The sequence below is a fragment of the Cyprinus carpio genome, chromosome B13 (assembly GCF_018340385.1).
Source record: "Cyprinus carpio isolate SPL01 chromosome B13, ASM1834038v1, whole genome shotgun sequence".
Taxonomy (NCBI): domain Eukaryota; kingdom Metazoa; phylum Chordata; class Actinopteri; order Cypriniformes; family Cyprinidae; genus Cyprinus; species Cyprinus carpio.
Genome location: NC_056609.1, coordinates 18154217 through 18178123, shown reverse-complemented (window position 1 = coordinate 18178123; position 23907 = coordinate 18154217). Strand labels below are relative to the sequence as shown.

General features: G+C 37.9%; 1 protein-coding gene across 2 annotated transcripts in view; it reads right to left on the bottom strand.

Moving 5' to 3' along the window:
* Positions 1-1642: 1642 nt before the first annotated feature.
* LOC122139428 (ras and Rab interactor 2-like) overlaps positions 1643-23907 on the bottom strand; it is a 40665-nt gene continuing 18400 nt past the window's right edge. The window contains exons 6-15 of one of the 2 annotated variants that reach the window (XM_042736991.1): positions 17562-17650; positions 15823-16021; positions 15615-15723; positions 14855-14927; positions 13876-13967; positions 9265-10524; positions 4162-4470; positions 3924-4055; positions 3625-3809; positions 1643-3499 (exon numbers count right to left, since the gene is read on the bottom strand). In XM_042736991.1, coding sequence (XP_042592925.1) covers positions 3182-3499; positions 3625-3809; positions 3924-4055; positions 4162-4470; positions 9265-10524; positions 13876-13967; positions 14855-14927; positions 15615-15723; positions 15823-16021; positions 17562-17650 — 2766 coding nt within the window. In that variant the 3' untranslated portion in view covers positions 1643-3181. The remainder of the gene's footprint in view (positions 3500-3624; positions 3810-3923; positions 4056-4161; positions 4471-9264; positions 10525-13875; positions 13968-14854; positions 14928-15614; positions 15724-15822; positions 16022-17561; positions 17651-23907) is intronic. The other variant, XM_042736992.1, reaches the window with a different exon arrangement.

Below are 23907 nucleotides of genomic sequence, written 5' to 3'. Positions count from 1 at the left end.
TTAAAAAAATCTGACCGTTTGTACATGGTTTAATCACTGACAGACTTGTTTTCTTTTCTTTCTTTCTTTTTTTTTTTTAAATCCATTACCAAACAGAGTTTGTTTTTTTCTACTTTGTGAGCTTTCTATATTATTGCAACATTTATCCAGTAAGAGGAGCTAAAGTAGTACAGCAGTCCATGCTTTAAAGGGGTGGGACGGTGTTTTTTTTTTTTCTAGGCTTGATTGTGTTTATGGGGTGCAGTCTAACATGTGTTTATGCATCGTTTTTTAAAAAACGCATTATTTTTCACATAATTTACCTTTATTCAACACTTCTCTATCCCTTCTCTGAGAAAGGGCTGATCATTTCCTTGTTTTATGAAGCCCCTCCCTCAGAAATAGGCGATGGGCTCTGATTGGTTAGCTAGCCCAGTGTGTTGTGATTGGCTAAACCGGCTCTAGTGCGTCTAAACGTCCCGCCCCTCACCTCAGCCACATGTGCTGCAAAACAAAGGCGTCCTCAATATTGCTTATCAATTTGAGCCCGATTAAGAAGCAGAGGATATTATTAAAAAGGATCGTGCAGAACCAGTGCAAGCACGGCTTTTAATAGTAGGCCTATGTTTTTTGTTTGTTGTTGTCTCATACTTTTAGATACGCTGTTATTTGTAAATGTTAATGCTTATGTTAGCTTTTAATATGGGTTTATCCTGAGTAAAGCTTTAATACAGTACTGTACCTGCACGCGCGTCCATGTTTAACGCTTCTCATAGCTTTGTGAAAATAAGTGTATAATTGTAACAGTTCATTGCTGGTGCTGAGCTGAGCTGGGGGACGAGATGAACAGTATTAAGAACCACTGCTTTAGAACATTGATTTTGAAACTTGTGAATCTATTAGAATCATTAGAAGACAGAATCGCGAATATGAATAGATTTTTATATGCACCTCTAGTTTTATCTTCCTGTTCTCTAAAGCAGCGTAGCATGGCCTTGCCCCCTTTGCTGCCTTTTTCAGAGGGCAGGGTTTATTTGGGTTTGTGATGTCACGAACCCGGGAAGTACCTCGTTGTAGTCCATACCAGCCGTTTTTGTAGGCATTAAACTGCCAGAAATTTAAAAGACCGTTTGCGTTGAACTTTTAGCTTTGTAACATTACACACTAACGTTAAAAAATTTAAATAGCAATGAACCACCCCTTTAAGGAAATTCGAATGTAGTCTAAATCAGCAGGATTCATTTATCTTAAGCTCTTCATTAGCATTATGTTTTTATTTATTTTTATTATTTTTTTTTCTATCTGGTCAATCAAAAAAGAATACATGCAGTATCTAATTGTGTTACAAAACTTGACATTCTACTTGGTGTGTGTGTTGTCTGCAAAGCTGCTTTGAAATAATGCCCATTATGAAACATAGACTACTCGTTCTATCTCCCTCACACACACACACACACACACACACACAGTAATAATCCTCACTTATGGAAGACAGTGAGAGGTGCCTTCTAATGATTTTGCTTTACGTGGAATCAGTAATGTGGAAAGTACAAGCCCGCATGGTGATGAAGAGGAATGTATTTATCTATTCCAAGAAAGGAACTGGCAGGGTACCCAACCTCCCGCTAATACAGAAAAGGAAAAGACTTGTGGAAGCTTGTAATAAAAGATGACAGAGATGATCAACATCAATTTATTGTGCAAAAGAGTACATTTTAAAAGGCAAATACGCAGAACTTACTAAAGAATGAGGATGAGCTTTTCTCCAGATGAATACACAATATTTTTGAATCAAGACTTTTCAAATCTGTGAAAAATTCCTGCACAGATTGCATATAAATATGTATATATTTAACAGACTTAAAATATCTTGTTAAAATACATTTCACGACTTGAAACATAGTTTGTGTTTCAGATGTGGCTAGTGTTTCTATGTTATCGTTACATGGGATTAGAGCATTTCAGCACCCTGGTCTCTTAAAAACAAAAAACAATGCCCCGAGTTTACAACAAAACATGCAAACATAAAGTACATTAGTAGAACATGAAATACTTGGTAAGTTATTGCAGTTAAGAGGTTATGAGTATAGTTATGTATGTTAAAGAACTATTCTCCTCTATGCGACTCATCCATCTCTGTATTCCCTGATAGCACTTTACAGTGACACAGAAACCAGTTCTGTTCATTGATATTTTCTACCACTGACTCTAAACCTGCTTAAAACATACATGTCCTTTTTTCCTTATTCTTTATTACTTTACACTGATCTTTCCACTTGTCCTACTTGCCAAAATCCCTTTGTCTGCACGTCAAATCAAAAATTAGTACAACAGAGATCCAGATTACCACAAGCCCTAAATATTTAGCTTGGCAGTAGTAGTACAGTATTTTAGAACAAACCTCATCATTTCTGCTATCTCCATTACTACCAATGACTTTAACAAAACGTAATGATCATAATTCATACAAAAGCAATATGATAAAACATCACTGGCAACAATGCCTGGTTCTTATCATCACAGAGATACATGCAATATCATAACAATAAATCATATATATATATAAAAAATGCAGTTTACCAGCAACTGCAAAAAAAAAAAAAAAAAGGTTTACATCAGAAAACAATTGTCCACATTGTCCTTAGGGACTGAGATGTCCATGTTACTGAATGAATGCTGAAGGAAGGAACTTTCTCAATGCAGTCTTCACCTTAATGCAGTCATAAGAAAAATGCCACAGTCTCTCAGCATAGCGAAGAACAGGAGACAGAAGAGGTATGTAGAGTTTTGGGAAGAGGAAGGCACCGTTTTGGAGTGTATTCAATTTGGAATGTGCAAAGCTTAGACATTAACACCAAAATGCTCCTGTTTCTCTGCTAAACTGAATGTTTGAACCATCATGAAGAAATAAACAGGCATACTGTAACCTGTAACATTTGCAGTTTGGGTGCAGCTATTCTCTCGTGATGGTCGCGTGTCACTTCCCAAACTGTTTTAAAAATAGTGAAGATGGAGCATTAAAAATGCTGCATCTGTCAAACACATTCTTGCTTCCCTATTTCCCTCTAAGCACATCTTATGCTTCCCTCCAACTTTTTTTGCAAAACAATGCAAACGTAAGCAGTGTTCCTAGGGAAGGAGTTGAATAAATGTGGCTGAGAAGGAGTTTCAAGAGGACCTGATGGAAACCATGTTTGGTCTGTCAGATGGGTGAAGTGTTGTCATAGAGCTGGTCGGAAGGGACAGTGAGGTTTTGGATCTGGCGGTACACAAAGTAGAAGATTTGTGGCTGTGGGCGGCTGTGCAGTTCGGCCTTGATCCTCTGCGGGTAAGTGTCCAGGGCCAGCTGCTGTGTGGTTTCATCCATCAAGAGGAAGAGGGCGTAGTTCTCCGGGTCCGAAATTTTAAACTTGTCAGCGCATATCTGACACACTTCCTCCGTTGTGGTGTAAGGTTGCACCTGAAGGGTTTTGGCTGTGCAGCCACTGCTTGCATTTTGCAGCGCAACCCGCAAGTAGTTCTGAATATAGACAAGAAGAAATCTAGGTGTAAATCCCAATATACATCACACTTGTTTAAGAACATATATGTATGTTCCTAAATTGCTATTTTAAGGAAGAAATGGGAGAATAGAACTTATATGACCATGTCTAATAGGGAATTGACCTGGAAATCATCCACAGATGGAGTGGTTCGATGTGTTGTGCGTCTACGGTGCCACTGGTGCAGCGTGTTACGGGTCTCAGAGCTCAGCACACGAGCTGCCTGGTCCTCCTGGAAGTTCTTGATGAGAGACATTGCCCCATATGCACTGGTCAAGTAGTAGCCTCCTACAATCAGATAAAAAACCGGAACATTAAAAAAAGTTTGATTGACCCAATGAAACTGTGTAATAACTTCAGCAGTATCTGTGACAAATATGCAGAAACTGGGGTCTAATGTACCTTCTCCATGAAGCAGTGATGGGTCCAGTAACTCCATCATGTACTCTATTTCAGCGTCCAGTTGTGGCATGTCACACTGGGCCATCACATACGTAAGCATGGGCAGGAAGTCATCTGCACCATACATCCTCCCTGCCATTGTTACAACAAAGATCGAAATCATGAATTGAAATCAAATTATGCAGAAGTATTATGGTCACACTCACACATTTCACACAAATGCATCACACTCATGTACCTGAGTTGCTCTCCATTATGGTGTAGATAAGCTTGCACACACTGAGAAGCAGAGACACTTTCTTCTCTGGCGAGTACATCTTGCACATGTTGTGGAACTTGTGTCGAATCTTCTCTATGGCCACAGCATCAGGAGGCAGAGCTCCATCCACACCCATCTCCTGGGGCTGCTTGGCTTTGGCCAAAACCAGATTCTCCTTCAGCTGCTGCCAAGTCCCACTGCTCACCTGGAAGTCCCGCAGAGCGGCTTCTATCACAGGCTTCAGAGGCTTCAGCACACACTTGTGCATGGCTTTCTCCATGACCTGATCTATGGAGGAAAAATGACGTTATATAATAATTTTATAGAAATAATTAGAATAATTGCATATAAATAGGTAACAGAGTAAAGCTAAATGCAGTTAATGGAGTTTTTTTTTTCAATATTGTAAATATTTTGTATAAAATAGAAATGATAATTTAATGGTTCAGTTGCCTTATGGATTCTTGCTATAAAAGTATTTTCTTTAGTAAGGAACCAGAAATCATACTCATTTATATAAACGTGATGATCATGTTATCCAGCCTGATTAAAAAAAATATCCATATTACACCACATATGTTTTAGTGAACTCTGAAAACAGAAATAGTAACTACAAATGGCAGAGGAACAGAAAAAAAAACTTGGAACATACAATCCCTTAAAAAAGTTAACAGAATGTCCGTGGTCAAGTCTATTTGTGGATGAAAGGACTGTGACCATGAGTATATTGACTGGGATCTACGACATGGTTTGTTCCATTTCCTGCTTTTTAAGGGGAATACCTGCTTATAGTATTTTTACACCTGCTTTTCCAAAACTCTTCAACATTTACAAAATGTCTCCTGATAGCACAAGAGTCTCTATGCTCACATATGACTCAATGCAACAGGTTTTGTCTTGTAACTTTGATTGTGCAAGCAGGGCTTGAAATGATACCTAAACTGTAAAATCATCTATAAGCTAAAAGTGTATGAGTAACTAGGTCATCTGATCTGAAGAGCAGAATGTAATGTTTAATCGGGCTTTGGAAACTGCTGACAACACTGCTTCTGTCAGCACACTGGACCACGGTGGATAGCAACACCATCATAATAAGTGCTCTGACAACACACACACATGCTTTGGCAGCACTTTATACATTTTTAAATATATGATAGCAAATCACACTGTGTATATGTTTTTAAGCTAATATAAAAAGCATAATGTTTGTGTTTTGTTTTCTAAGAAAACACTGCACAAAATGCTAGATGATTTCAAATCAACTTGTAACATGACAGTTTACACTTCGTTTATCGTAATTGTCTTAATCATGTGTCAGGAGGATGACTCAACTGCTTGTGACTGTGACAGCTTGGCAAACCAGTTTTAAGAAATTAAGTAAACTAAACCTGCTTTTGAGATCCAAATCATCTCAAAGTAGAGTAAAAACACGCACAGGCTGCTTGTTGGCAGTCCTCACAATGGGGCCAAATGTTATCAACTAGTGTCTACAACAATAACAGATTTAACCAGTCAAAGCTACAGCAACTCCTCCTCCATTCTCAAGAAATTATCCATCAGCATAACTAATAAATAGCCAGTCATAGTCATTGTGCCTTACATCAGGGTTTTCTAGAGGTCTTTACTTTACTTTAGCCCTGAGTCTGACATCACTTTAACAGATTCTGCTGAGTTGCAAAATGTGTTTACATGGTTGTCAGTCCCAAGAGAGAGCAGAGAGCTCGGTAAATAAGCAAGGCTGCTCTTACGTTTGTGAGTGATGCAGAGAGCTCTGCTAATGAAGGGCGGCACAGAGCCAAAGATTTAGAGGAACTGAACCAGTTTGCAGTTCCACTTGAGAGCTTTATTCTGTGGAAGAACCGCAGATGCAGTGAAAGCGAAGGAATTGGGAGGGGTACAGGAGTTAGTTCTGTAATATAATATTTGATTTCATTTCATTTGTAAAATGTAATATTAATATTATATTTAATGCTCTAGACTACACTGTGTCTATATATATGCATGCTGACATTTACAATCAGAAAAATCAAACATATCTTTTAAATCTTTTAAAGAATTGCATTTATTACCTACTTTAACGCTATAATATAATGTGAGTTGTGCCAGACAGATTTTTAAACCTATTTATTTTAATTTTTAACCTTATTTACATATAACAGAGGTGATGAATTAAATGTTTGCTGAACAGCACAATTTACTTTAATAGCATAATAGTGTAAAGTAATTTATTAGTTTTTTTACAAATATTTTATAATGTAATGTATATTATCTTTTTAATTTGTATTATTTGGCCCCTAATAGGATGTCATTGAACATCAAGACAACAGGAAACCACAGCAGTGATGGTGACAGGAATGTTTACAGGAATGTGGTTAAAATTAGAAACACTCATCCGTCAAGGCCACCTTGAAAGGCTATCTTCCCAGGCTTGTTAACATCCCCTTCAAAACAATCTCCTGCCCTCCACAGCGTCGCTCCTACATAGTGCTCTTTCTGTCTCTCACGCTCAGTGTCTACACTGCAGACTGGAAAATAAAGCCGCAATGACAGAAGTGAATCCACTGATGCTTCCCACACAAGAAGTACACACTAGTACTCGGGTTAGGAGACAAGGCCATAAAGTACGTCACAGCACAGAACAAAAGGCACACATACCTAAACCAGACGAACAGAGCAAATAAAATCCCCCTCATAGTCTATTGACCCCTCCAAGTAAACAAAGTCTTTTAGGAAAACGAATGATAACTTCAAAATGAATCTCTACTCTCAGACACGTTTTTAAGGAAGTACTCAGAATAGAGCTGAGGCACAACAACAACAAAAAAATCCTTGGCCTGAATGAGCAACAATGAGTCTTTCCGGAATTATCTCGATAAAACAGAGTGTCTTAATCCTGTTATGACTCCAAAATGAGTGAAGAGAGCTGGAACACTGACTTATCTCTATTTAAAAATAGATGGTGACATTAATGTCAAAGGTCATTAACTGTGCATTCAAGCTTGTTTTTTTTTAAGTCACAGAACAGGATTTCTCTTTATGGCGGCATAATCTCATAGCCACAGCCCTTATTGTGCTGGGCTTGTTTAAACACAACATGAACATAACAAAACCTGCCAGTACACATAGGCAGCTGCATCAGGTTAGGAGCTCTGAACAAGAGCCTTTTTCTCTACATTCTTGCCTGACACCCACATACTCAATGCCTGAATCAACAAGCAGGAGGGGTTACGGTGGATCGTAGAAGAGCTATATTGGAGACACTGGCTTGTTTGGCTGAAGTTCGTTCTGGGAACATCTGGAAAGTGATCTATTTCTCAAAACACATAGCAGAGCTGGACTTTGCTTACAACTCGTGAGAGAGAGACAAAGAGGAGGAGGAGGATGCTTAGGGCGATGGATGATGCAAATTTGCTGGAGAACCAAAACAAAATCCAGCTGAGCTGAAAATCATCCAACATACTATAAATGTTATGTTGAACTGATTTAATTATATGTTAACTGATTTGGTTTTGCATGTCTATCTACTGGGCTTTTACAGTTAGTGTGTCATTGTATAAAGTATAGAATTGCTTGTTACTGACTGTGAAAGACGTGTGGCCAGTTATACAAAGCCATACTAATGGATCTCTGCCCACACATGAATATGCCAGTGTACATCTCAGCTCAATGTGCCTTGTGTGTGCCGCTCACGCTGAGTAAAATGCCTCCAGGCCGAGATAAATGGGCACAAGAGTTTTGTCTCATGCACACATACTCACAAGTTTAACCCTTAGCATTCATTTTTTTATGGTGTATTTGTTGGTTTCCACACATATTTTACAGTTTGCAGTAGTACAATGGTGTCAAAAGGCAGTAAACATCATTTTGGCATTCTAATTATAAACTTTTCTGTTTCACATTTGTTGTTGCTTCATATCTAATATTATTAAAATATTTGCATTTAATTTTTTTATGTTCTGTGTTTTATTTGTAGTCTTCCAATGCTAAGAAAAAAGGTCATATTTGTTGTGCCGTGAGCAGTGGGTTGCAGGGTCCTTTTAAGTCAGTTTCAATGGAGACAGAGCGGTGCCTCATTTTACAGGAAGGTTTTGATTAGAAACAGCCTGAGAGACTCACTTCCAATGTTTCTTAACCACAAAACAGCCTTGGACTTTTCACAGTGTCACTTTTCTACCCTACAGCCCCTTAAAAATGAGCAATATTCTGATGCACAGCTGACCATTCCTAATAGTTCACTAATGCAAAAACATGCATATCAATTCACGAATATTTTACCAATTCTATTGTACACAGTTTATAGAATATGAGCTCTGTCCTTTGTATAATTATGGGCACCATTAACCTGTTTAACAGTTAAAATGTCTGTTTACCAATAGTCAGTGCAAATATTAATTCCTCTCATCCTCTTCATTGAGAGTAAGTTAATTAACACTGACAAGATCATTAAGTGCCTTAATACCGCAGAGAATTGTCAGTTTAGTGTGTTTAGTACTCATTGGCCCAGCCCCAAATGGCACATTTCATATGCACTTGTGCTCCTGCGATGGCCGCTCCATGCTTGTGAAGTCCATGAGACTGCAAAATATCCCATTTGTAATTTTGAGAACACAAAGCTCCCCCATTGCAGCTTTAGTGCACACTTTTGCAGGCTTCACAACAGACTACTATTCTACAATATATTAAGGATGCGTGGACTCGGAAGAAGGCTGCAAGGGCTTATGTTGCATTTGGGACAGGGCCAAATGTATCACTGCAAGAAATATTGTAATGTGCTCATGTGGCAAGAAAATATCACATGAGTGCTCACTGCTCACTGGAACATGATTAAGCTAGGTATTCCATTAGTTGCCTTTCATTAAAACAACTTAGATGGACAGTTTGCAGCTACAGTCTAGTAGGTATAGCTGATGCCCTAAACATATGACATACTTGATAACGTATGCTTGAATTAAAACACCTATTATCATAGACAATACATGTTGCATTGCCTCTACTTCCTTTGTATAATTATTTGCACCAGAGCAACAATTCAGTTTCCCTTTCCTAGCATGAAGCAGTTTTACTTAAGGAAGGAAGCCTTACCTATTTGATCCTCCGGGATAAGGGACTCAATTGGAGGGTTAAGCTCTGAGCTCTGCAGCAGGTAGGACTTCATCTGTGTCATGAACTGCCTGAGAGTCTGCAGCAGGTCCAAGCCTGATGTGTGGCAGCCACGGTTCTCCTGCAAGAAGCTCACGTAGTCCTGCACAAGGCAGCCAAAGTAAGTCCCTTTATCCCTGGATTGCTCGACAATCTTCCGAATGGCTCTCTTCTCGGGCGTCATCAAAGAATTGAGAACGCTGCTCATCTTGCGCAATTGTCCTCTCAGTGCACGCGGCAGCACAAACGTACCAGCGCCATTCTGCTTCTTTGACTTGAAGGGTGGTGGCACCTCCTGGTCGCTCTCCAAGTTGATGCCATCATCTTCTTCCTCTTCTTCCTCTTCCAGGCTGCTGTCACCAGTGGGCCGCTCGGTTCTGGAGGGACTGGCCTCCATGGGCAACGAGAAGCCGTGGGTGAAGTCGAGAGAGTCTGAGGATGAGGTGGAGATGCTGATATCGCTCAGACGCTCTCGTCCGGTGGAGCAGTGTTCATCTGCAGGGCTGCCATTCTCCAGGGCGGTGGAGTTGCGTGAGGACACCTTGGCCAAGCTCCAAGACACGGCTTCCTCAATGGTCTGGTCGTCCAGGGCCATGTGGCAGCGGAGGCCGTCTGCATCAAGCAGACTGGAGGAATTCTTATTGCGGGATGAGGGAACCAGGATAGGTTTACTGAACTTTTTGGGTGGGGAGGATGAGGGTGAGAAAGAACTGAAGGATGATCCCAACCTCCCCAGCAGGCTGCTTTTTTCCTGAGGCGTTTTGATCCAACAGACTGTCTCAGGCATGGTCTTCTGTTTACGAAGAACTGCAGATCTGCTGGAGGCAAAGCGGGGAGGTGGGGGCCGAGGTGGCGGGGATCTCTCGCTCTTGGATCTACTCCCACTTGCGTGTGATTTGCTTTGTGTGCTTTTTGGATGGCAAAAGACGCTGTCTTCCCTGTTCTGGTGATCTGCGTTACCCGGGGATGATTCTTGCTTTTTAGGTGAAGGGTTAGTTTGGTGTGTCTGCAGGAAGAGGGGATTAATGAAGCACAGTGCTCCGTTGGATTGACTGCATTCAAGTTCAGAAGGGGTCCGTGTGAATGGGATGGCCGGAACTCTTGGGGATAACCACTGTTTGAGTCTCTGTTGTGAAACTTCACACACAGTCTTCCCAGACACAGAAGAGTTCCTCTTATTGTACAGCTCAGAGTCCCAGAAACCTGCATTGAAGACAACACAATGAGGCTCCATAAAAAAAAGAAAAAAAAAAAAAAACAAAAACATTCGATTTGGATTAAAATAAAGTTATTATATTTATGTTCTGCTAATGTGATGTTTAATTTTAAGATAGGTGAGTTGTATTTTTCTTTTAATGAAATAAGAGTATTACAGAACAAACAAATAAAAGAGGAAGACATTTCAAAGAATTTCAGATATCAAGCTACAATTTCAAGTGATTGACAGAAAAGCTGAAGAATATCAGCAGACACTCTAGATAATGCTTCTGAAAGGCTTATCCTACAAGTTCAAGCACTGGCATACTGAACACACTAATATAATATAGTGTGCGCAAACACAAAACCACAAAATTCCATGACAGAATCTAAGGGGAAAAAAACTGAAACATTAAACAAAATCCTGAAACAAATTTCAGACAAGAACAGGAGAAATAAACTTACACTACTAATCCTCAAGTCTTCTCTTCAGACTGCTTGTAAATAGTTTGAGCACAAAAGTTTACACGTCTACACTTCATGCAGCGACTCTGCTGTCTAGGTTGTGAGTGGTAGAGTAGTGCTGATGCCCACACAGTGAATGGTGTGAGTCATACATGCTGATGAGGAGGTGGGAAGAGGACAGGCACTGGAGCTCTCTGTTCCTCCTCTCTTACAGCGCATTCGTTCATACTAAACGCCACCCCCTTCAACTGTTTTCATGTGATGCAATTCAAAAGAATGACATTTCTTTGTTTCTTTTTTATGTGATCTTGCATTTTCAGAAAACTAATACTTTTTACTTTGATCATGTTCCAGTTTTTGGGAATCAACACTATAACTATAGACATCAAATAGAAAAGATATAAAAATCAATAAACAACAGGGGAAGCTGTCCCCCTAAAGAATAAATTGTAAAATTTTTGGAATAGTGTTTAGCATGTACAGGATGATGAATAATTGAATATATTTTCAAGGTAAAGTGAAATATTTGCCAATTAAGTTGGTGTCATAACAGCAGATGAAATGGTCAAATATTTAACTACTGACCCAGTGTCTCAGCGGCAGATGAATAATAATAATAATAATTGACTGGAATAAATCACACAAATGTTGATGGTCTGATAAAATATTGAAATAAAATCACAACTATTCAATAAATGTGCTGAGATGGGATTTAGTGACATCTATGGTCATGAGGAAAACTAACATGCCCTTTTTTCTACAGTCATGTTCCATTTGTAAAGAAAAGGAAAATATTCACATTTGTTTATTTCCCAGACTCAATAATCCGAAGCGCAATATTCAACTCAAGTGATTTAAGGTGACAGTAACATATAAAGTGTTGCAATACCAAAATCTCCAAGAAAGGTACAACGAAATAAATGTGTGACAGGAAATCTGTCTTTTATTTTTGTTTCTGGATAAGTCTCAGCCATCTCTTAACTGATGCCATCTGACATAAGAGCGGGAAGCGTTTGCGTCACTCGGATCAGTTCTGTCGAAGTGACACCTGTGCAGGAGTGGCATAACTGGAAACCTGCACCTGTGTAAACAAAAGTACTATCCTTTTATCTACTCTGTCTCATTTTTCTTTCACTTTCTGTAAACAAACTTATAAATGCTACATTTTGTTTTACAGCTTGGGTCACGTTTGCTGTCATTCTAAACTCTTCTATCGTCCTCAGTTCACCCCCACTGTCCCAGTCATTATAGTCAGTCAGTGATCAGCTGGAATTTTGCCTTGGTGGAGTTTCTCTTGAAAAAAATAATCCTAGTATGGAGGTACCACACCTGTCATGCCTCTGAGCTTTACTCTGTACCGCCATTTCAGCATTCATTACTGTCTAACCGTATTATTACAGGTGACATTCTTTAAAAGAGAAGATACACTACCTGCCAAGACTGACTATGTTTCACCTATCCCATTCAGACTGAGGAAAATATGTTCCCCTCTGAGATTTCAAGTATGTCATTACACCAAAATAAAAGTTCATCCTGTTTCAAAGCTTCAACTTATTTCTATTAAAAAAACAAACAAAAAAAAAAAACCCTCCTAGATTAAAACGTGTCCCTAAACAAGTCATTTACTTGTTTTAGATTATGATATATTGAAAAAAAAGATTCTAAAATAAAATGTGGAGCTTTTTACCTCGAGTCATTCCACCATATAATTAAATAAAGCTAAAGGGATAATTTTCTTTCGTAATGAACCTCATTATCTCTGCTGAGAAACATAACCACAACAGTTTTGTGTTTAAGATTTCATACGTCTCAGTACATGAATGTTGTACCTCACATACGTCAAGAAAGGTGCAAAATTACAACATGTAGTCTGAATCAGACACAAAGCACACAGGCAGATCTCTGTTTGACAGACATATACTAGCGTCAAACACATCTGTGCTCAATTTCACCAAGCCATCTCATCATCTTCATATGTCGGCCACATGAGTTGTTTGTTAAATGCCACATGTCGAATGTTGTCGTGTGTTTGCTGGCACAGTAATGCCTGTATAGTCTGTCTTGTTCGCACCACGAATCCAACATGTTCATCAGCATGTCTACATACAGCTTGTAGGTCTCAGGCTTTAAGACTTAAAAACAATAAAAAGATGGAAAGACTTACTATGTGTAAAATTATGTTGAATTGGTTACCTTCTCTTAGTCGGTCACTCCAATAATGTTTATTAGGGATGCACAAAATACAGATATCATAATGGATACCGGCCCAAATTTGATATTAAATTGTTCATACTCATTTCCTCAAATTACATTTAGATTTCTTTGATGTTAACACTCACTTACATTTAATCTTGAAAAACACTAATAGTCTAATAACTGTTAAATTGAATCTGGAGCAAATGTCAAAAAGAACATACATTAAAGAAAAGAGTACAGAATTTAAAACTGGCCATTAATTGGTTATTATGGGTCAACATGAAAATAGTTAGCAATTTATTGTTATAGGCAAGAATTTGAAAATGTGTATCCCTTCTGCATATGTATGCTGTGCATTTTGTCTTAATGTTTTAGAGTTGGTGTTTACTTGTAAAACGAAATGCTTCAACCATGTCAAACTGCTGAGTGCTCAACAACGAATAAACTGATACACTGACTGCCTATAAAACTCTGACCTGAATTTGAGATGAAGTGCAAACAACATCTGCAACAGGTTTACAGTACACACACTATTACACCCAGTCACACAAACATACAATAAGCACATAAAAAGTTGAGGGTCATTAGAGGAGTAGTTATGCTGTCTGGGTGAGAAATGTTGAAACTCACCAGTCAGCAATTAAGCTCAGTAAAATTCTGGAAAGCAAACATTCATGCATGGGGAAGAAAACTCACCTCTTCCTAACTGAGCCACCTCCTCTAGATCTTTAGGGGTCTTTGCAGCTGCGATGGCCTCGGGCAGCTTCAGTGTGAAGGGCAGAACGTCCCTAAAGCAGATAGATGAATGTTGAGAAGCGCTAAAAACATTACAAAAATGGTTCAAAAGACTGTTAGAGTGACGACAAATACTACAAAATAAACAGCAAGAATATCCGGGCTGAGACTTGTTGTGTGCACTCGTGGATAGAATGAAAGAAAGAATGAGTCAGACTCAGAGAGAGAGAGAGAGAGAAAGAGAGAGAGAAATAGCTATTAATCAGAGCATGTGGTTGAGTTTGGCAGAGAGAGGGCTGTGTTTATCCACTGACTTTTCTGCGTGGCATTGACACAGACCTTGCATGGATTTCTTACGTCTCACAAACCTCTTTGTTACAGAACTTAGTCTAAATGGGTGAACTCTACCTAACTATGTAAACGGGTTAAGACAGAATATCTTGGTCTACATTCTGTTTTTTTGTTTTCAAGCAAAAAGAGACCACTCTAGTCAGACCCTTCCTTCCTGTTATTATCCGTGTTGTTCTTCAGCACTGGAATGCAGCTGAAACGGCATCATCTGGTTTTACTTTATCCACAAACATTTTGGTTTATTCTGAGAACTTCGGGAGATTTTCTGAAAGGTGATGGGTGTAATTTCCATGCACCCCACCTCTTCCATTGGCTGGTCAAACAGACAGTCCCACCTCAAATTCACTCCATTGGTTGAATTAATATTGTTTTGTGCGCTGAGTCTGGGATCTATGCTTGTGTAATCATTACTAGTTGAGTCTTCACCAGCTTAGACTTTCTTAAGGATAAAGCAAGAATTCTCATAAATGATTAATATCTACACCAACAAAGCATAAAGGTCACTGTCCACCCATTTATAAATATAAAATACAACTAAATGAGCTGTTTTTGCAGACGTTTTTGTTTTTTCTGAGTGGGATCATATTACCTGCTGATACAGCAGAACGCCACCAGTCGAAAGAGGTCTGCAAAGCTGATCCCCGAGCCCTCCAGAGAAAAAGCTGTAATACAGACACACACACACACACACACACCACAGTAAGTTACACACCACAGGAATTGCTATTGGAAAAACTGAAATGACCTAACAGTCTCTCTCTAAGGGAAAAGCGCTAAACAGAGCCAAATTTGAACATTTAAACATCCTTTACACAAGTCGCACAGGATCTGACCCACTTAACTGCAGTACTGCACTGGCAGAAAGTGACAAAGACAGAGAAAAAAACAGAGAGAATAATAATATTGCAATTTAAATGAAGTTGTGCTGCTCAATATGTTGGTGGAAACCATGATACTTTTTTTCAGGATTCTTTGATTCATTTATTTGAAATAGAACTCTTTTGTAACTTTATAAATAAAAAATGTCACTTTTGATTAATTGAATGCATCCTTGCTGTATTTTAATTAATTAATATATATATATATAAACATACTGACCCAGAACTTTTGAACGGTAGTGTATGCTGTGTACTGTATATGACACTACATATATATCATACTGATATTCAGTACCACAGGGCTCTTATGGCCCTGTAACATGAAATGTCTTTTTTCTATTCCAAATAATTAGACAGGAAATGGACAGGTACAAAACCTAAAACTCCAAGCAAGAGGAAGTGAAAAAGATGACGCAGATATGCACACTATTAGTGGTCTTCTAATGGAAATAAACTTAGTATATCACTTACTATATTGGCTCTCTTTAACTGGGAAGTCCCGAACAATCAGTGTGTCACTGTCCATACGAAGGGAAATCACCTTTTTCTGCAGTTTATTACACCTCCTCACCACAAAACTCTAGACAGAACAGACACACAAATAAAATCCATTGACCATGATAAAACATAAATAACAAAAGAACCTATTTTTGTGAAGCAAGGTGGCTTTTGTCATTACCCCTGCCGGCTGCGGCTGCAGAATGCGTCTGGCTTCCTCATCGCTGAGAGACAGTAGCAACCATACAGAGTGTGTCTGTATCAGTCTGTCCAGAATGCTCATGCGTCTGCGTAGAGAGTCATATCCAGAATCCCTCACTCCAGGTGTACCAGCGCAGGCAGAAGACTGAAGGAAAAGACCGCTGACCTCTCCTTCCAGACTACAGATATATACATAGAGAAAGAAACCTTTATTTCACAACACACCACACTTAGTTTAAAGCGGTGGTTGTCAAATGATTTCAGGTGGCAGATCACTTTAACATTAAAAGAAAAATTGCAGACCACCTAACACCCTCAACCTGTAAGAATTCAAGTCTACTACCGATAACAGATATATAGGGAAATATTTTTGCAACTGAAATGAACTGTTTTCTGTGTTAATATGTTTTAAAATGTAACTTATTCTTTTCTATTCCTTTGTCACATGATCCTATAAAAATCATTCTAATATACTGATAAATATGCTGAAAACATACTGTTTTACAGATCCATATTTCTGTGAAAATGTTTTACTTTTTTTTCAGGAATATTTGATGAATAGGTAAAGTTCAGTTGAAAGAAATCTTTTGTCACATTTTTTTAAAGACTTTATTGAAAGAACTGAATGCATCCTTGCTGATTAAAAGTATTAATTTCTTTAAAAAGAGTGTTCAGTAGTAAATAAATCTGCATAGATTTGCAGTTTTGTAACTGTCAGTTACACTTCTGAAGTGAAACAACAATCTGAACTTATGAACCTGTTAATGTGAACCTGCTAATACACTGACATGAGTTAATTTATCCAATAATTAAATTAAATATAGGTGTTTGTTGTTCATTCATTATAATTATTTTTGTTTATTGTGGTCTATATTTATAATTAGCCAAATCACATCCCACTTGGGACTCTTTACTGACTGAAAGGAAGTAAGACCTCCTTCTACTTTCAAAACCCACACTGATCTGACGGTATTGTTAAAAACAAAACTACTAGACCTAAATTACAGAACTATTTTATTGTACATCGCAAGAAGTTATGTTTATGAATGCTAGAAATGAATTGTCTCATTATGAACACAGGGACATCAAATGAGGGAAAAAACATTTTTTTTGAAGCAGAGATTGAAGCTTGTTTTTGGTTAAGCTGTTTACAAACTTCTGAAAGCTGATTGTGAAACACCTGAATTTATTGTTCCTCGCACGCACTTTACATTTCAAGGAAATAAGGTATTGCAAAAGAATTGAATGTCCTACGGCTCAAAAATAAGACATGCTCCACCTGCTGGAGAACATGGGAAGTACAATAACAAACACAGAATGAACCTTAAAGCTGATGCTTGCGATACTAAATACTGAATGACTACATAAATCTGTACAGATTTTTATTACTATTATTATTATTATTATAAAAATACTTCTCCTGTCCCATTTTAATGCCAGATACAGCTATAACTCTATGACACTTTCAAAATATTGCTTAGTTTGCATTTTTAATATTTTTTTTATTGAATCTTTCTTTTCAGGTTTAAATGACATTTTCAATGTTGTCTCACATCTTCTAATCCCACTGTGCAATTGAGAACATTTACAACACCATGTAATATTGTCCTCATTTGTAAGTCGCTTTGGATAAAAGCGTGTGCTTAATGACTAAATGTAAATGTAATTGTAATATAACCTATTAATGCCAGTGATGAGAGTGAAGAAGGAAGGACTCACCCCTGTAAGATCTCGGTCTCCGGCTCTCTGGCTGGCTGAACCATCTCCTGCTTTAGCTCTGAGATCTCCGTGGAGAACGTGTCAATCAGCTGTAGTCACACACACACATACAGAGAGAGAGAGAGAGAAAACACAATACAAGCGTAAAGAGCAGGAAATCTCAAGACATACTGAATGTGTGCTGGTGTGTCATTGAAGTTTTGTACGAATGGGAAGTGGCTGTGTCTGGAATTAGTCATCATGAAATGATTCCAAGTAAGCCAGCATCTGCGTCCGTTTCCTTTCAACAGCTAACAGTGAGAATAATTAAGACAAAGACATCAAAGCACACTGTCTGTACATTTCCTTTGATTATTCCTAGATGAAACACTGAACTGTGGACACTGTAAATTAAAATGCACAATATCGAAAGAAAAACAATATTCTGTTTAAGGCAGGATACTAACAATTGCTGATGCTTCGTTGCTATCTGCTTAAATCAGACATGAATCATGGTGATTTTAGGTCAGAAAGGGTAAGTGCACTTGGAAAACGGTTTTGTCATTGTATATTTTTCTCAGATCCTTTTCTCCTGATTGCCAGCAGGGGGCAGGTTGTTATTATTTCTCTCTCCCATTTTTAATTAATTAATTTTTATTTATTTTTTATTTATTTTTGCATTCACTGCTTGAACTTTTTATCCTGCAGAAATTCCTGTTAACTAATAACACTATTATGCATGAAACAGTCAACATTTCAGTGAAACCTTGACCATAAACCAGACAAGTAAAGACCCGTCTATACTTTCTGTTGCATTTCTTTTTTATCTGAGCCAGCATTTTCCGCTTGTAGTCATGAGGTATTTCTCTAACTTCATCTCAGACTTAGTCAGCAAACCACAATTACACCCCAACTCTTGGCTCATTTCAGAATGCAGCTTACAGCCAAGAAAAGCACTCTGTAAAGACCCGAAAGGGCTTCAGTCGCCCTAAAATGCTGTAGATTATTGCTGAATGAGCTACACACTTGAAAGGCCAAGAATTATGAAACCAGCATAAAATAAACTGGCTCACTGCAATTGCTTGATACAGCTCAATGTGCTCCATGTGTGAGTCAGGCAAGAATACCTCAAAAGAATTTTAAAGGGGTCATATGATGCTTTTTTAAAGATCATTATTTTGTGTATTTGGTGTAACAGAATATGTTGACATGCTTTAATGTTCAAAAAACACATTATTTTTCAAATACTGTACATTATTGTAGGTCCTCTATGCTCCGCCTCTCTCCCTCCTTCTGACAAACACAGTCTGCTCTGATTGGCTAAATGACCCAGTGCATTGTGATTGGCTGAACACCGCAAGCACTCGTTGGAAATGTAACGCCCCTTTCCATTATAGCAGGTGTCAACTTTCAAAATAAATGTAAAGACAGTTAATAATGTCCTTAGTTTTACCATCAATTCATGCCCAAAAGACCGACACAGTGATGAAGCTCGTATGTGTTTGCAGTACACAAGCCACGGACGGTTAAGACAGCTGACTGCACTGTGTGACCCTCTCTCTTTCTCTCTCACATGCACACGCATACACACACACACACACACGACGCGCAAAACTCCACATTTGAACAGTCAACAGCAAATACTTAAACTAATAACAAAACATACTTACAGTAGCTGTTTCAGAATCGCCAGACTGTCATAGCAAAGTCCGAATTACCTCGTCTCCTAGGTTCACGAAACGGTCGTCCATAAGATGCGTTGCTGTTCTGTTGTAAGTAATCTTAAAGATTCCTAAGTGCATTTAATATTAAGCTCAAATAAAGTGCTTTTGCTTTCGCCTAGATACACACAGCATCTCCCTGACATGACTGCTTCAACACTAACTGTGGTTACTGAAACCACGCCTTCTTTCTTTGCATGAACATTTGGGCGGCATTACGCAAATATTTCCACAAAGTGACGTAGAGATGTGGGGGCGTGTTAGAACGAGACGTTTTAGGGGGACGTGGCAAAGTCTTGACTTTGACTTTGATAAAGTAACACTCCAAAGAGAAAGGAAAAATTGAAATTGCATCATATGACCCCTTTAAGCTTATCATCTAAATAAAAACACTCAGAAACAGGCATGGATGAGCTTATCCTTGAACTTGTCACCGTGGCCTAAATAGCAGAGTATTTACAAGTGTAAATACGAACACACATTTTTGCATTTTGACTAGCCACATATACAATCATAAAATAACACATAAAGAATATATGATTTATTGTGTGTGCATGACATATACAGTGCTGTTCAAAATACAAAATATTTTTATTTCAAATAAATGCTGTTCTTTTCAACTTTCTATTAATCAAATAACTATGAAAAAATGTATCACACTTTCCATATACTTAATATATTAACTGTTTTTACTGTATTTTAATCAAATAAATGCATCTTAGTAAGCATAAGAGACTTAAAAAATTTAAATCTTTTACCAGCCACAAACCTTTATTAAGAGTACTTTTATTTATTAATGTAATATTATTTATCTTATATTATTTATGCATTTATCTATTTATTTGTTTATTTATTTTTGCCACCTGTGCAAAAATAAAAATTCTGCCTGGTTTCACCAGATTATAGGGTGGGGAATATGTATATTTAAAAAAAAAAAAAAAACAGGTTCTTAATTTTATACAAAAAAAGAAGCAACTTTGCCAGCATGGGAAAATATATATAAATAAGACTGTATACTACTATTGGACGCTGACAGAAAAAAATAGAAAGACACATTTTCAACAGATTTATAAGAACACAGCAAATTACTCTGAGCTATTGTCGGCCAGAATGATGGCAATAAAACCACCTATTCTTTACACTTAATAGACACAATCCTGCTGAGACGAGAAGGGTCTGGCTGCAGATTGCACTTGCACTCACAGACTTGCATTTACAGACACTTGTGCTTCCGCTAGCGACGTCACTTGCAGTCTTTTATTTTTTTTATGTTTTTCTATTTATTGATGACTTTTTGTTTGAATCTCTCAACATTTTACAACAGTAACCAGATGGTGAGGACAAGAAAAAAGAAACTAAATTACAATGTCACTTGCAATCTTCACTTGCACTCTCTGCTACCTGAGACGTCACTTACAATCGACACAAAACATGCGTGTTGCCAATGAAGACAAGAAGCTGTGGTGGTGATTAAATGATTAAAACTAAATTAGTACTATAACGTACAGGGTCCTGCAAGAAAAAGACAAGACCCGCAAATCCGTGGCCACAGAACAGCAGAATATGAACGCAATGCATAAAAGGCTCTCGTTAATCGTTTTCCTCCTGTAGTAAAACATTAACACTTAATATGGCGTAATGTATTAAGATACATTAAGTTCAATTAAAAGATCAAATTCGATATATGTACTTCAAGGCAAGCAGATGGCTATGAACACAATGCGCAAACTTTCACTTGTCCTCCCATACAGCAAAATGCTTAATGTGGCATAATAATGGACTATATAAAGACAATTCAGTAGGTCTAGCCTATATGTCTTGTTGTTGACTCAAAGTATATACAGACCAGCAAATATGAACGTGCATTATGAAATGCATTAAGTGATTTTAAAAGGATCAACTCCGTACAGGCAAACAGACGAGCCCAGAACGCAATGTGTTAAATTGCATGTTAAACAGTTTCCTCCTATAGAAAATCATTATAAATAACACAAATAATGTAGCTTAATGGACAAAGACAGTGATATAAAAGAGCTGTAGACAGTTTATTCTATATGGAAAAACACTTAACGCGAAACTTTGCGTGTTGCGTTTATTCTGGGCTCACCTGTTTGCCTGTACATAGTAATTAGGCCGATGTAGGCTACTTTAATAATGTAGATGAGCATATTGAGTTTGGCCTTTCTCATCTTAGTCCATTATGCCACATTTTGCGGTATTGGAGGAAAATACTATATACATATTCATTATATTAATAAACTGTATATTTAATTTTATATTTTAATAGCATCTTAATACATTAAGCCATGTTAAAGCTGCTGTATGTAGGATTGGCACAGAGTGGTTGAACTAGGTAATGCAGTCCAAATTCAAAATATTGGAGATGGTTTTCTTCACCCAGCCCCTCCTCCTCAGACTTGACGCACATGTGGGTTGCCAGATTGACGACACCAACAGGATCAAGCTCACTTGACGATGAATGAAATTAAATACGCTGAGTTTTCCACCAACTGGCAACCCGGGTTGCCGAAATACAATTGGGTAAACTGGCAGTGGGCGGGTTTCAGAAACCAAAACAGAGACTGACATTCCGGCCAGGAACGCACATTTTCAAAGGAGAATAACTGATTGTAGCACTGTTTTTCAGATAAACAAGTATGTTAACTTAGCATGTTTTTAAATATCTGCAAACATATTATGGTATTTTTATGCTTTAATAGTTCTGGCCACGGATTTGCGGATCATGTCTTTTTCTTGCAGGACCCTGTACATTATAGTACTAATTTAGTTTTAATCGTTTAATCAACACCACAGCTTCTTGTCTCCATTGGCAACATGCACGATTTGTGTCGATTGCAAGTGTCAAACAAACAAAAAATAAAGAAAAAAAGAACAAAATAAAAAATAAAGACTGCAAGTGATGTCACCAGTGGAAGCGCAAGTGTCTGTGAGTGCAAGTCTGAGAATGCAAGTCTGTGAGTGCAAGTGCAAGTCTGCAGCCAGACCCTCTTGGCTGAGACAGAAAGAGATCTGATATAAAAATCATTCAGCTTGTGTTGATGAATTCATCCAGAAGCAGAGAATGACTTCATCTTTACTGATGAGCCATTAAAAGAGGTGATGAAGCAGAATAAAAGGTGTTTTTTTTGCAGACTGGACATTTGTTAGGAAATTCTGATGCCTGTGAGGTACTGGCTAGTGTTCTGGAGACTGGCAAGATCAAGAACTCTGTGCCTCTCTTTAACCAGCCGTGAGGTAAAGTCATTCACAGCATACAAAGCAGCCAAGACTCTAGGAAACTATGTGCTGACATTTTACTAGCACGCTTGTTTCAGCCAAACACAGCCCTAACACTGAGAGGAGTGTTTGAAATATAAACACTCAAAGTGACAGCAGCAGAGTTATTCAATTAAAGGATCTGTTCACTCAGAAATCAACATTCTGTCAAATTACACACCCTCACACTATCCCAAATCCTTATATTTATTCAGTGGAAAAAAAGTTTAAAGTTTAAATTTTAAGGAACATCTTAGTCACTCTTTTCCATATAATTAAAGTAAATTATACATGTATAATATGGCAGTGGTTCTCAACTAGCTCCCATTTGTCGAGATAATATTTGAAGGGCCTGCTATCTAAGCTGATGTCTACCTCTGGTATTTCTAACAAACTCAAAAATGTATGATTAATATGATTTTGATTTAATGATGCACGTCTTCATTTCAGGGGCTTTTTTTTAGTATTTTGATTTATATTCTATTAATATTTAAATAAAAATGGTCTAAATTTAAATGAAAAGTTTGCAAGCTGTTTTTCATATTGTACATTATAATGCTGTAATGCCTACATTCACTCATATCATTTAAAACAATTAATTATAGTGTTCTATTTTTTTATTCATGTCAGTCATTTATCAAATATTAGCCATAATAGAAATTGGTATCAACAAGAATTTGAAATTTGTGCATTCCTAATATCATAAAATATCTTCTAGAAGTCTTCTTGCCAGTATTCTATTCCATATTTCATTATTTAGAAAAGAGCAGCCAGGAAATTCTTTGCAAATTCACCATCTGTCCTCCACGGAAACAAGAAAGTCATACATGTTTGGGACAACATGAGGGCGAGTACATTTTTTTGATGAACTGTTCCTTTAACAGATGACAAAGGTAAAATTCAATCCGCTCACCACATTCCACTGTAGGATCATCTAAACAGATGACAGAGGAGAGATGTTACGGGAGTGTTTTCTGTTAAGGAAACAAGGAGGAATATAAATTTTTGTTCACTGACACTCATAATCTTATCATGCATTCATCACAGCCGATTAGCGTCAGAGCAAAAGCCTGATTCATTTGCCTTTGGCTGCATCTGATTGTGTACATGTAACAAAGCTTGCACTTACAACTCCAACTTCCCCCTGCATGAAATAATCACAACACATGCTGGAGGGAATAGTGAGGTCACCCTGAAATAATTACATAAACATTCACACAAAAACTCTTTATGTTTGTTGGAAGAATAGCTTGCAGAGATAACAACTGCATCTATCATCCTCTGAGAACCTCTTAAACTCTGCAGCTTTAGCTCACGGCACAGTGAGCAGACAGAGCGGCATTCCACGGGGTCTCCAGAGGCCCTGACTA